The 15192-nt window shown below is 39.1% G+C and overlaps 1 protein-coding gene across 1 annotated transcript; it reads right to left on the bottom strand.

Annotated features, from left to right (window-relative positions):
- Positions 1–4528: 4528 nt before the first annotated feature.
- Positions 4529–6011, bottom strand: LOC112201459 (probable purine permease 4). The gene has a single exon (XM_024342333.2). It carries the CDS (start codon positions 5850–5852, stop codon positions 4758–4760), a length of 1095 nt encoding a protein of 364 aa, XP_024198101.1. The 5' UTR covers positions 5853–6011; the 3' UTR covers positions 4529–4757.
- Between the last annotated feature and the right edge of the window lie 9181 nt (positions 6012–15192).

Consider the following 15192-nt stretch of genomic DNA (forward strand, 5'->3'; position numbering starts at 1 on the left):
ATCATAATATACAAGATTTGAACAACAAAGACATCTAATTCCCCATTCATGTTTCCTCGTCAGGTCTTAGACTAGAACAAGAGCATGCAATGCCTTGCAGAATTTATGTCCGACAGATAGTATTCGTACTATTGCAGCATTCCTAGCCATTGTTTTTGCTTCTCATGGGGCTTTAGGGTTTAGAATATTATTGGATCCAACTAATTGAGATGCTTCGAGCAACTTTTTGACTTTTTCAGATGTACTTATGCACTAATAAGCTTATTCAATACATGCATATAGCGTGCATTAATATAACACAGTATTAGTTCTCTAAAACTCATAACTTTAAACTACTCATTATAAATTAATTGAATAAATTTATTTTTCTGTGTATAGAAATCATCGTACTCGAAATTAAATGATATACAAACATGATGAAAGATCGATAGAAGTCTTGTAATTGATTATGAAGGAGTGACCGATTCTGGAATTTTCCTGTCCTATTCTAGAATGGGCTAAGCTAATACAGCGTGAGTGGATCTCGTTATCTCTCGCACAAAGTATTTGGAGCCATTGTAAACACAGGCCTTTATTGCTTACGAAAGAGAAAAGAGATACGCTTTTGCCACGATAGAAATGCAAATTAATGAAGAGATATCGGGCAACTAATTAAACAACAATTAATTAGTCACATTGTGACAAAAAGAAGAAAAAGTTTCCTTTCAACACCTTTTAACTATGATTGGTTTCAAAATAAAGTACGAGTTTATCTTCCCAATCACCAAAAGCAGACATATGGACACAACACAGTCACAGTGCCTCTCCATTCATGCTTCTTCTGTATATGTATAAATTAAACAGAGAAGAAGCGCATGTCTTTCTTTGTTTAGTAGAATCAATAACTTAATTATATGTGAATTAATCAGACCAATGTGGAATCAGAGTACCTTATCGTACATTCCATGACAAATATATATACGATTCATTAATCCTAAAGCTAGTATACATAGGTGTATATATATAATTTTTTTTTTTTAATTTAAAGCTTTACTCGGTTCCATACAGTTGTAGCTCTTCATAATCAACTATTTCACGAAACTCGCTCGGCGAGACGTGCAATACTCTCTGGCTTGATTTTCAAATCGTAGCTGCAGCTCTTAATGCATTACATTTGCTTTCTATAACACTCATATTTCGCTATTGAAATACAAGTGTTTGTACGCATAATTGGGGGCATGAATGACAGTTGAAGTGATTGGGTGGAATTGGATTTTTTTGAGGGGTTGGGGGCGTGTGATTGGGAGATCGATATATCCTCCAAACATTTAAGAACACTTGAAGATAGGTATATAGAAATAGATCCACTTATTCATTATTTTACTTAAAAGGAATGATTAAAACAGGATTACTAACTTACAAGATTTGATTTAAACTATAAGGGAAAGAGAGAATATTCCCCTCTATCACTGTCATTCTATTTTCTAAATATTTTCAAGTTGTAATCTTACGCTTTGATTATGACCCCACACCTTAGCACTAAAAAAGCGATCAAAAAGCTACGAGGAACAAAAGACTGCTCTATAGAGAGGGACTTGTTTTCAGTTTCTACTAAAAAGACAAGTTAAGTAGTCACACACTCACACTCACACCTAATTAGAATAATCTCCATCAATATTATCATTTAGCAGCCAATATATGTAGATCGAATAGCAAAGTTCATGGCGAGAAAAGAGAATTATGGAAGTTCTTGTGGTTTGCTAAATTCTCATTTTGCTAATATGGAAAGTACATGTGATTTGTTATCAGAAATTCTTTATCCATTTAGAGCACGCATGAGTGCATGACATGTCAAACTTAATTAATGATCTATAATAATCCATGAATTTGAAGAGGATCCACGTACTGTATCTCGTCATGTAAAATTAGTAATGTTCTCTCATTTGAATTAATACTTTGGATCATTAAAGGATTCATAGGAATTCTCAAGTTCACTCTTGCTCGTTCGCCCTAATTATAATTAATGAAATTTCAACTTATGTTTTCAAATTTAAAATCATTTATATATATCAAATGAATTGTCAGTTCGTCTTGAGAATCTTCGTTGTTATCAAAATCATCGATTTGTTCTATACGTTTAAATGATTAAAATCTTTAGTGTATTTTGATTTTTAAAAAGCTATGAGGAAATTTTGAGTATACAAAAAGTGTATGGTCTAATTCTTTATCCAAGTAGATTAGACGTGTTGGGGTTATATGTGGCCCGATCCTAACCAATATGTGAAAAGGCTAGGGAAGTTTTATATAGAAAATAACACATAACAACATAAGAAATACAAGGTGACTATTTGAATGAAGTCGATAAATGGAGTAAAATGACTAAGGGGATTATATGGATGAGACAGTTTGTATAGGAAGAAGACTCAAAATTAAATAATTATGAAAGAATTACCACTAATCATCTCGTAAACAACTTCCTTGGCAAGTGGAAATCCCTTTCATGGATACAAACAATATACACAAATGACATTTCAAAGCTCCAACAAACTGATAATTTTTTAAGTTTAATTAGTTAAAAAGGTCAACACAGTTAACTATTCCTTAATTATGCGAACCTTTTCAATTCATAGTTTAATCGCGCATGTTCTTTTAAAGATTTGCACAATTTTTTGGCTCCTTACCATATGATCGAAAGGAAACACATTATAATGTTATATATGCCTATATGGACAGAAACGAAAAGTACTTTGGATCTCCAATATGCATCACCTTTTGTTTTCTGTTTTAAGTTGTCTGATTCGTTTCTTGAGAAGGGAGTGACAATAATAGTGATATGGAAATCCTATACTATACCATATAATAAGACAATAAGATGTCATCAGATTAAAGTCTAGATCACAGAGGGCAATCAAGCCGATGCCAATAAATCAATAATTCGATTTATGGACTAAGAAGAAATCACTATTCAAGGGCATCAAACTATTATTAACCTCCTCCTGCATGCCACAAAGTTGGGCGAGGCTTCACTTCACTTTCTGGGGGTGGCTGAACCTCGGAGGAAACCTAGGTGCCGCTCCCTCCTTTTATTCCAATATTGAATAACTATTTAACTTAAATTTATGCGTGCATGAGAAATTGTGTTGAGTTGCAGCGGAATTTGGTAAGGATTATAGTAGATTAGAAGTTCAATTCTCCTCCAATGTATAAAAAGAAATAAAAAATTATGCATGCAAATAATATATACAGATATATAATTAGGGGCGGAGCTATGATTTGAAGTTTTGTGGGGGTCAAGACATATATATTAATATACAAATTGTAATGTTAAAATTCAGCACTAAAGTACTAAATTCAAAGTTATATGTTTTTTTTTTTCCTAAATGCATGCTTCCATGCTTATTATAAATGCACTAATAGATACATTTATTACCTTACATTTTTTGTTGATCATTTAATTACTATGCTATTTACCTAATAAAAATAATTAATTACTTTACTTTCTTTGATTGGTTAGTTAATTTAATAATTTTGTTCCTTAATGTTATTAATTTCTATTTTTTAACTCTTGGTTATGAAAAATTTGGAGGCTCTAAAACTTAAAAATTAGTAACTTAAATGAGATATACCAAAAAGTCGGTCAGTCCCTGTATATAATTATCACCAAGCTTAAATGATAATTGTCCATTTTCTTACCAATCCTTTAACATGGTGTGTATTATAATTAGTAAGCCCAATGAGTAGTGAATCCCACCATGTACTTATTGTAGTTATATATTAAGCATCCACCATATATAATATAAGCAGCGAGGCTTCAATGAACCAGTACATTGTCATGCATCATCACACATACAAACTAATATGCATATTCAAAATTAAGTTTATATAGTGTCCTCATAATTATGCACTATCAGTCACTTCACTTAAGTCCAACATTGGCTCTGCATACTGTTCGTTCTTGAGAGATTAATTCAGATTTGCTTTTGCCTTTTTGGGCAAGAAAGAGTATAAAATTTCAGCGGATACTGAAAAACAGTGGGGTGAGAAATTTCTTCTTCTTTTTTTCTTTTTTTTCCCTGTGGTTAACTAAAGTTAGTTACATATGCAAGACACCTTAATGATAATTTGTTTCCAGATTCATCTTTACTTTGTGGCTCTCTTCTCTTGCTGATGATTGAATTTGGTTTTGATTGTTATGATTGATTTTGTCTTCAACTCTTTACAAAAGGAAAAATCATAACCGTGGTTTATGTAAAGTTTATATAAATATCACGCACAACTAAATATTGTCAACATGTAAAAAATTGTCAGATTTGTCAATCATTAATGTATTTAGACTTCAGAATAAGTCTCAGATAAATTACGTCCGCGCGGACTATTAATCCAATTGATGTGCAAGTGCAACCTACGTATACACAAAGGTCAAACTCACCATCACACTCACACTAGAGAGATATGCATCTATATATATCTCTATGGATTTTTGATCATATTAAGTGGGTGTTAAGTGTTCATTGACATGACCATTTGGCAATAATGATATTTGGTCATATTTAGTGGGTGTTAAGCGTTAATTGACATGACCATTTTGCAATAATGAAAGCACATAATGATAATGTTAATCATCTTCGCAATGATTCCCAAACTCCCATGCCAATCCCCCTCTAATCTAAACCTCGCCTCAAGTCCCTTGTGTACCTCCAAAAGTAGTTACGCAAACAAACGCAATTACGCAGCACTTTAACTTTACTAATTCTCTCACTCACACAATTTACATCGAATCAAACATGAATTTCACCGTTACGTACACTCGGATTTCTACCCATCTCTATCATCTCGGTGCGGTCCTCGTCGTCGTCGTCCTCCCTAATCTTCTTCGACTTCATGTAAATCCCGTATACATAAGAACAGAACCCCCATACACAAAGCACAGTCGAAACCGCTTTCACCCCACCAAACTTGTCCCCGTAAACCACCACTCCCCCCAAAACGTTCATCCCCATCAACGCCGTCATGCATATCCCGCCGGTCAGCGACGTCGTCAAGAAAACCATCCCCGCCGTCCCCATAAAGCACAGCTGCCACGTCACGACGTTAAACGCCACCGTCACCCAATATACCCTCTCTCCCTTGTCAAACACCTCCCTCCCCTCCCTCACCATGCCACCAAACGCACCGTTCCACACCATCAAGGCCGTCGACAACGCCGTCGCGGCGGCCTCCATCACCGCCTGCATTTCCATCATCATGGAGTAGCAGTCGACTTTTCTGTAGACTTTTTCCATGATGGGGAGGTAGAGAGCGAAGAGCAAGCCGGCACCGATGGTGGAGAAGAATCCGACGAAGTACTTTCCACGTGTCAGACCGGGAGGCTTGTCGTGGCTCGAGCCAAGGGCTAAGAGGATGGAGCTGACGGTTAGGAGGATGACGCAGTTAAGGTTGGAGAATGTGACCTTCTGTTTGACGATGAGTACGGAGAGGAGGAGGTTGAAGACGAGTTGCGAGGAGAGAAGGAGGGAAGAGGTGGAGACCGGGAGGTTGGAGTTGCCGACGGAGAAGAGGAGGTTGTTGAGGCCCAACATAAGGCCCACGAAGATGGAGATGAAGAAGATTTTGGAGGTGAATTGAGTGAAGGGTCTTCTGGTGGTGAGGTTGAGGACATAAGGGAGGATAATTGGGGGGAGAAGAAGAGGAAAGCCAGCACACTGAACCCATGTAGCGACCCAAATGCTTGAGCCTTTATGAATGAAATAGTATTTGGAGAGGAGAGTGGCTGAGACGGAGCCAACAAAGAGGAGGAGGTAGTTCATCACCAACAAGGGGAGAAAGCCTTTGTTTTTGGGAGTGTGGGGGGTCATATCGGCGGATGGGGGCATTATTAGCAGCTTGTGGGTAATGGGAGAATTCCTTTATGGGTTGGGATAATATGGCCGTTAATGGTGATTAGAGTTTAGAAGATAGGTGTAGAAGGTGAGGAGAGGATGGAGATGATGGGTTTTTAGGAATGTGGATCTAGAAAGAGAGAGGGGGATGAATCTCTCAATTTAAGAAAAAATGAGATTATAGAATGATTCTTCATATTTAAGTGGTACACAGTATTTATCTTATTTTTAAAAGTATGAATTTAAAGAGTATGCATATAAAAACAAGAATTTGACTCTCACGTTTTACATTTCTGATGTACCTGGCCAGATAAACAAAAGAGACAAAAATATAAATGGACACATACAATCAACAAAAAGAAATTCACTATTGAAAAAGTATCGATTGTTTTTGACATTTTGTTTTGCTTCGTGGTTACCAATTAGTGTAATATTGCTATTTGATATCCATGAGAATTGATATAGGTATCAAGATGACAAGATATATATGGGTGGGGTCTTTGAAAGGTTTTCAAACTGATATAATGAGAAGCTGATCGGATATATCCAATGATTGTAAAGACCCTAGATCTCCTCCTCTCGATCCATTTGTGTTCCAACCGAACTTAGTTTCATATAATCATATTCTAAACAGAATTCGATCATGGACAAGTATTTTATAAATAACACAACAGCTGTTAATCTTTGTTCCTTTTCATCTTTCGGGTTCCTTTTGATAAATGGCAATATCAATGTTGATGGTATAGAAAGTAAAAGAGGAGACACTGATTAAGATTTCTGTCCTAATGAAGGTAAAACTTGAATAAAAAAAAGGAAAAGAGAAGGAAGAATTAAGTTCAAACATATCCTCTTGATATATATTTTCCCCTTCCCTAATCTTCGATGGCATTATTCATGATCGCGAAAAGTCGGGATGAAACTCAGGAAGGTGTGATAAAAGTAGAGTTACGAATTGAAACGGCTATAGATTGTGACCTGTTTGCTGCGGATAGCTTCCACTTTGCAGAAGCTAAGCCCAGCTTTTACATGCAGACTAGGGTGCAAAGTGTGAGTCAGAGACTCAAATGGAAGGTGGCAAGTGCCAAGTCGATGTCTGATATTTCAGTTGAAGCCTTAAGCTGGGTACGTATTTACCACGTGTCCCTGGGCTTCATTGGCGCGTTGGTGGTTAGCAGCATTAAAGAGGTATAGGATGCACCGATGGAGTTCCTCTGTTCCTAATCTGTCATCAATATTATGAATCATGATGCTTAGCGCGCAGAAAGGACCTGAAAAAAGAAAAGCCTCGTTGTGATAATGCTTGCTGCTCGATCGATAGGAATAAATTCTTACCAGCTGTGATTAGGGATGGCATTAAAATCCACGGGTATGGGTACCCGTGGGTAATTTTTTTTTTTGGGTATCTGTTAACGGATATGGGTATTAGTTTATGGGTATGGGTAATTACAAAATACCTGTATAAAAATGGATTGGGTATGGGTATACATGTGGGTACCCAAATTTTACCCAAATACCCATATAAAATTGTAAACCACACCCAAATACCCAAATCCAGTTCCACCTAGGAATGGGCAAACGGGGGGCGGGGGCAAGGTTTCCCATTACCCATGTGGGCTCCCCCCCCCCCCCCCCTTTTTTTTTTTTATTAATTGAGAATTATTATTTTTCAACCAACATATGGAGCATTTTTATAATTTTCTTATTCTAAAAAAAAAAAACAGAAAACCCATACGGGGTATTTCTCTTTCCCACCTAAAATACACCTTCAAGTCTTTAACGAGACGAGCTGCCATGACTGGAGGTGTTGTGCAGCCAAATCTCTGAGACCCAAAATGTAATGACCGAGATTTTTGGTATTAATTCTTGTTTGGCGTAAGTTTAATAAAGTCTCAATTGTTACGAAATATAGTTTCGATATATTGGCGTAATAAGGTCTCGGATGAGGATCCGACCGTTGGATCATCGTATAATTGTGAAAAGATGATTCAAAAGGCGATCCATAAGGATCCGACCGTTGGATCTTCGTATAATTTTGAGAGGATGATTTAAAAGGAGATCCATAAGGATCCGACCGTTGGATCTTTATATAATTTTGAGACGATGATCTTAAGAGAGATCCGTGAGAATCCAACCGTTGGATCATCGTATAATTGTGAAAAGATGATTCAAAATGTGATCCATGAGGATCCGACCGTTGGATCTTCGTATAATTTTAAGATAATGCTCTTAAGGGCAATCCGTGAGGATCTGACTGTTGGATCATAGTACAATTGTGAAAAGATGATTCAAAAGGCGATCCATGAGGATCCAACCGTTGGATCTTTGTATAATTTTGAGAGGATGATCCTAAGGGCGATCCGTGAGGATCCGATCGTTGCATAATCGTATAATTTTGAGAGGATGATCTTAAGGACGATCCTGAGGATCTGACTGTTGGATCATTGTATAATTGTGCAAAGATGATTCAAAAGGCGATCCATGAGGATCCGACCGTTGGATTTTCGTATAATTTTGAGAGGATGATCTTAAGGGTGATCCGTGAGGATCCGACTGTTGGATCATCGTATAATTGTGAAAATCATTTACGAACCAAATTTTATTATTTTACATTTAATCACCAAGTTGTGAAAATTGTTTTACGGAAATAAATATTTGTTTTAAACGTATTGCTTCCTCGTGACTAAACCAACAATTTCTTTCTTAAACACTCTCAAGTATTTGAAATACTCAATCGACCAAAACAATGATGAAAATAAAAAGAATAAAAAAATTTATTTTTTTTGTCAAAAAAGGAAAGGAAAAAAAACTGAAAAGATAGAAAATAGAAAATTTCAAAATAAAAAAATTCATATAGAGAAAATTACTAATGCAGGGGCGGCGGCGGGGAATCCCCCATTTGAAAATATCCCCAGATGGGGAATGGAGGCGCTTAAATAGTGAGTATTTAAAAAAAAAAAAAAATTCCAGCCTTTAATAGGCTAAAGGCCTTACATTTATAAAAAATAAAATAAAATAAAATAAAAAAACCTGCCCATATTGAAAACTAGGGATGGCATTTTAACCCGTGGGTATTTATTCCGTTCAGGTATTTTTTTTACAGGTATGGGTACCCGTTTATGAATTTTGAGTGGGTACGGGTATTTTATAAAATACCCGTATAGAAACTGGTGGGTATGGATATTACCCACGGGTACTAAAATTTACCCAATACCCAAATCGTATTCACTTACCCGTCTCTAATACTTCATACCCACCCTCATTCTCTCTCCGATTCTTCTCTCTCTGTTCAACCCAGCAATCTCAACGGAGATCGGCTACTCCGGCATCTAGGACGTGGTGGATTTCATCGGCGGAGACGAGGCGAAGTTCGTCTTTCTGTGAATTTCAGGAGTCGTCAGAGCTAACTTGGTCTCCATCTCAAAACCTTCAGAACCAATTTCCGGTGTCAACTTCAATTTCCGGCATTGTTTCTCCTCTCTCGCAGTCTGGTTGATTTCTAGGGTTCTATTCCATCTTGTCTCTCACCAGCTTGAACTCGTACTCAAGTTTCTCTAAGGTACTCGCTTCCTTCTCTCTTATATCTGTACCTATTGTCTGTATATATGCAATTTGCAATGCTTGATTTGATTTTTAGGAAGGAAAAAGTATTTTCAGGAAGTGGGTTTTGTGATTCATGTGGTTTTTCTTGTTTTGGTTAAGCATATTGGGATTAAAGATCGTAGTTTTGTGGATTTGAGCAAGTGCATTTGAGTTTTGGCTTTTGATTGTGGGATTTTTTGGAATAGAGTTTGATTCTATGTTAATTTTTGCAAAGGGATTCTGGGTTTTGTTAACTTGAATTTGAATGAGATATTCTAGTAGAAGAAGTAGAAGGGAACTGATCATCCAATTCCTTTTGGTTTTCGTATCCAATTCCTTCAATGAAAATGCTATCATTTTGAAAATAAAGGTAACTGAACATCCAAAACAAATAAAGCTAAGTTAGCTACAGAGGGTAACGCACTTTCCCTATTCCAATTTCTCCCTCTTTCTGTTATCAAAACCATCATATTCAGATTTCCCTCCTCTAGGATTTTTGAATAAGTTGAGGCCAAATAATGGAATTAAACTTTGTAATTATTTTTTATGTTCCGGGTTTGTTCTGGTTACTTGACATTCTTACTTATGATGGAAGCATCAGCCATAATTGTGATTTGTTGATATTGATGCTAGGACTAGTTTGCACATAAATTTGACAAGTATAGCTAGTTAGTGAATGAGGGTCTTGGCATGTTTGGATTTAATTACTTAGTTTCAGATTGAGCTCAGTGAAGAAGAAAGGAACATCTTTTCAGGTGGATTAAGAAGAAAAGTAACTGTAGAATGTAAGTTTTCAATGTATTGATATCTACAAGGATACACACACACAGATATATATATATATATATATATATATATACAGATCCTATCCAGAGCGGAGCTCCGCTTTGAAATTAACGTGTGAAGTTTGAGTTTTTGGTCACTTTTCGGTCGCATATCCACATCTCGACCGTTCAATTTTTAGGCACTAGTGTATAGATCATTTCTGCAAATTTTCAGCCAAATTGATGATCGTTAAGGTATCTAACTCGCTTAAACCAATGGACGGACTGAATCTGTCAACCTGAACCGTACCAGCTTTAAAGCAGTTATCAATGCCTTAACGATCATCAATTTGGCTGAAAATTTTCAGAGATGATCTATACACTAGTACCTAAAAATTGAACGGTCGAGATGTGGATATGCAACCGAAAAGTGACCCAAAACTCGAACTTCACACGTTAATTTCAAAGCGGAGCTCCGCTCTGGTTAGGATAGGTATATATATATATGCAGCTAGCTGCTGCAGTTACAATGCTGTGATTAAATCCTATTTACAGTTATGATGTAAACTGATACACAAGAATCATAACAGCCTATGTAGTTAATGTAGGAGAATCAGATGGCTGAAGTTTAGGAGAAGATGTAGTTGTTGTAACACCCCCTTCAAACTGGGCGGTTTTGGACGCACAAGTTTTGTGCAGAGAAGAAGATGACGATGCTTAGGAAGTGGTTTCGTGAGAAGATCAGCAGGTTGATCCACCGAAGGTATATAACTAACACGATGACTACCAAGTGCGACCTTTTCCCGGACAAAATGATAATCTAACTCAATGTGTTTTGTATGGGCGTGGAAAACCGGGTTAGATGCCATGTAGGTTACACTAAGGTTGTCACAGTAAAGTGAGATAGGGAATTGAATATGAGCACCAAGTTCATATAGCAAGAAGGCTAACCATGTGGTTTCAGCACTTGCATGAGCAAGGAAGCGATATTCGGATTCCGCACTTGAGCAAGCAATTGTGGGCTGCTTCTTGGAGCACCAGGAGATTAATTAGTTGCTGCCAAGATAGATGAGGTAGCCAGAGGTGGAGTGACGAGAGTCCGGATAGCCGGCCCAATCTGCATCCGAATAGGCAGAGAGATGAACAGGTTGGCGCTGAGGGCTGAAAGACAAACCATGATCTAATGTGCCATTGACGTAGAGGAGGATACGTTTGGCAGCTATAAGATGAGGAACACATGGCTTACTCATGAATTGAGACACAGAATTGACTACAAAGGCTATATCAGGGCAAGTGATGGTGGGATATTGCAATGAGCCAACCATTTCGCGGAACACAGTAGGGTTATCAAGTAAAACCCCATCATCAGCGGTGAGAATAGACTTTGCAGAAAGAGGTGTGCTCATGCGTGGGTTGGCTTAGCAATAGGTCATGCTTGGTGAGGATGTCATGTGCATACTTGACTTGATTGAGGTGAATACCGTGGGAATGAGAAGTGACCTGTAAGCCAAGAAAGTAGTGGAGTGGACCTAGATCCTTAATATCAAATCCACGACCCAAAGCATTAATGAAGCTCTGGAGAAGCCGATCATGACTACCCGTAACCACAATATCATCAACATATAGTAAGAAATATATGGTGTGCGGGCTAGTGTGAAAGATGAACATAGAAGAGTCAGCTTTACTGATGCGAAAACCAACAGATAAAAGGAATGAGCTCATACGGTGAAACCAGGCACATGGAGCTTGTTTTAAGCCATAGAGGGCCTTATGAAGCTTGCACACATAGGAGGGCTGAGAAGGATCAGTGAACCCAGGGGGCTAAGACATGTAGACATCTTCTTGGAGATAGCCATGGAGAAAGGCGTTCTTGACATCGAGTTGGCGAAGAGACCAACCCCGAGAAATAGTAAGACATAAGACAATTCGTATAGTGGTTGGCTTAATTACAGGACTGTAAGTTTCCCCGTAATAAATGCCATGTTACTGATGGAAGTCTTTGGCGACAAGCCTTGCCTTGTATCGTTTGACGTAGCCATCAGAGTTTCGCTTGATAAGAAAAACCCATTTGCAGCCGACAACATGATGGGAAGGAGAGGAGGGAACGAGGGACCAGGTACGGTTTTTCAACAAGGCATTAATTTCTTCGGTCATGGCAGCTCTCCATTTTGCATCTTTGGAAGCTTGTGTGTAACAAGTGGGTTCCAATTCATCAATAACAAAAAGAAGAGCTTTAGGGATAGGGTACTTTACAATTCCATCGGTTCTGAGTCAGGTCTGAACTATCCCATCTCAGAGCCGTGTTTGCATCAAGTGTGTGGAGGGCAGAGGGCGTGCCCGGACTGGAAGCGCCGGAGCGTGTGGAGATGGTGCGTCGTCTGAAGTAGGGATGTTGGCGGGCTGAACATAAGGTAACGGTGTGTCAGTGGTGGCCGGATTCGTTGGATGACTACTGCATGTCAGTAATGGAGTCGGTTCAGACTGAACGGAGGGGATGGTGGGTGGTGGAGGATCACTGGCTGGAGGAGGTGCCTCAGTGGTGATCTGGGGAGATAGAGGCGTCGGGTGAGGACGGCGGTGATATGTGATGAGCTGAGTGGTCGTCGTGGGGAGGTGAGGCAGAGAGGAATTGTCGTTGTGAGCGGAGGGAGTTGGAGGCATGTGGTGTTGGTCAGATGGGCCCGGGCCTGATGGCAAAGGGCTCGGCAGGATGGCCTGCGGAGGTGCACATGGAACTGGAGTGCAAAGAGTGAGTTCAAATGTGTCCGAAGCTGAGTGATTTTGCACCTGTAATCTTTTGTATGGAAAATCATTTTCATTAAATATAACATGACGCGAGACATAGACACGACTCGTTTTTGGATCAAGACAACGATAACCTTTATGGTGGGGACTATAACCAACGAAGACACACTCTATACTACGATTGGACAATTTATTGGAAATAGTGTTTCCGAGGTAAGGAAAACATGAGGACCTAAAAACACGAAGGGAAGAGTAGGAAGGAGATTGACCATAGAGACTTGTGTGAGCTACCATCTCCCCTAAAAACATTGTGAGGGCCACCATAGGATTGGGAATTGTGCAGAGGCATGGATGTCATATGATGTGTGGCACCGGTGTCAGGATACCAATTCGGATCACTTGAAAAATGGGCACCAGCAAAAGGAGTGGAATTTGGTCCACTGAACCTGTAAGGGCATTGATTCAGCCCATGTTGATAGTGTGACAATTGTGGCACCATTGAGGCACTGGGCCAAGCATACCCTGAGTCCAAGGAGGCCGAGCAACCCAAGGTAAAGATGGAACCGGGTGACTATGAGGTATTGGTGAGAACGAAGGACGTTGATGATTGCGTCTGTTGCGGCCGCCATAATTCTGGCGATGTCCCGTGGAGGGTCGGTTTGCTGTGCTGGACCGCGGTGGCTGATCACGGCTAGAGGGGGCTGGGCTGTGATGGAATAGAGTGTAGCAGAGGAAGAGTCATGAGATGGAATGTGATGGGCATCAAAGCCAAGAATGCGGGCTCTCAGTTCGGTGAAGTCTGGGATAGAGGAATTCTGAGTCAGCGCTGTCCGGAGCATAAGGTGGTCAGGCCCTAGACCGTGAAGCGTTGAAAGCACCAAATCGTCATCCGGAACAGGTTTGTTAATGGACGCCAGAGAGTCTGCGATTGATTTGGCGTGACGAAGATAATCGTCAACTGATCGGGAGCCTTTTTAAAGCTCAAGAAGCTATAACTTGAGGTTGGAGGCGCTGGCAGCAGAACGCTGCGAGAAATAGAGAGCAAGACAGTCCCAGATTCTTTTGGAGGTGTCGTAGCCAATTGTGAGCTGGGCAATACTCTCAGTCAGAGAAGTGGTGAGAAGGCTGACAATTTGTTGGTCAATGGTGAACCATTGTTCATGGTCAGGATTGGGAATGGTTTTGGCTGGTGCAGTTTCGGTGGCAGTTGTGGTGGTGGTGGGAGAAGGTTCAGGGATAGACCCATCGACATAGCCCCAAAGTTTTTGGCCATGAAGGTAAGGTTTAAGTTGGCAAAGCCAAGTTAAGTAGTTGGTTTCGGCTAATTTGGTGAATTGGGCAATATTTTGGGCAGGAGTAATTGAGGAAGTTGGGTGGCCATGGAAGCTGGGAGAGGAAGACACAGAAGCTAGAGTAGGAGAGACACAGAAGCTAGAGGAAAAAAAAGGAACGACAGGTGAGGATCCCAGACCTAGGCTGATACCATGTAAAATGTAAGTTTTCAATGTATTGATATCTGCAAGGATACATACATACATACATATATATATATATATATATATATATATATATATATATATGCAGCTAGCTGCTGCAGTTACAATACTGTGATTAAATCCTATTTACAGTTTTGATCTAAACTGATACACAAGAATCATAATAGACTATGTAGTTAATGTAGGAGAATCAGATGGCTGAAGTTTAGGAGAATATGAAGTTGTTCTAACAGTAACTATTGGACACTAACTTGTTGAGTTTGCTGTGACTACCTATTAAGTTTGCTGTGAACCTTTGTGCATGATGTTTTAATTGCTATGAACCTTTGTGTATCTAACTTGTTTTGCATTTTAGCCACAAAGGCTCTCCCACTTTGTGCATCTAATTTGTTTAAGCTGCTAGGACTTGTTCTTCTTTCTGTTTTCATTGAAACATATATTTTACTTCTTGCAGTATGGAAGATATGTCATATAGCTGTGCTAATAATGACATAATGGATAAGGATGTGGAATAAAGTGTTCCACGCAAAAGAAAGAGGAAAGCAGCAGTATGGGATAAGTTTGAAGTAAAAGTGATCAAGGGGGAAGAGAAAGCAATTTGTAGGCATTGCGGCGAGATCCTAAGTGCAAAGTCTACAAATGGAACTAATTCCTTGAATTTACATGTTAAATCAGGTAAAGGACTAAAGCCTCAATCAACAAGGAGCGAGGGGACAATCAAATTAGGTCATTTTGATGAGAGTAATGCAA

Source organism: Rosa chinensis, chromosome 5 (assembly GCF_002994745.2).
Source record: "Rosa chinensis cultivar Old Blush chromosome 5, RchiOBHm-V2, whole genome shotgun sequence".
Taxonomy (NCBI): domain Eukaryota; kingdom Viridiplantae; phylum Streptophyta; class Magnoliopsida; order Rosales; family Rosaceae; genus Rosa; species Rosa chinensis.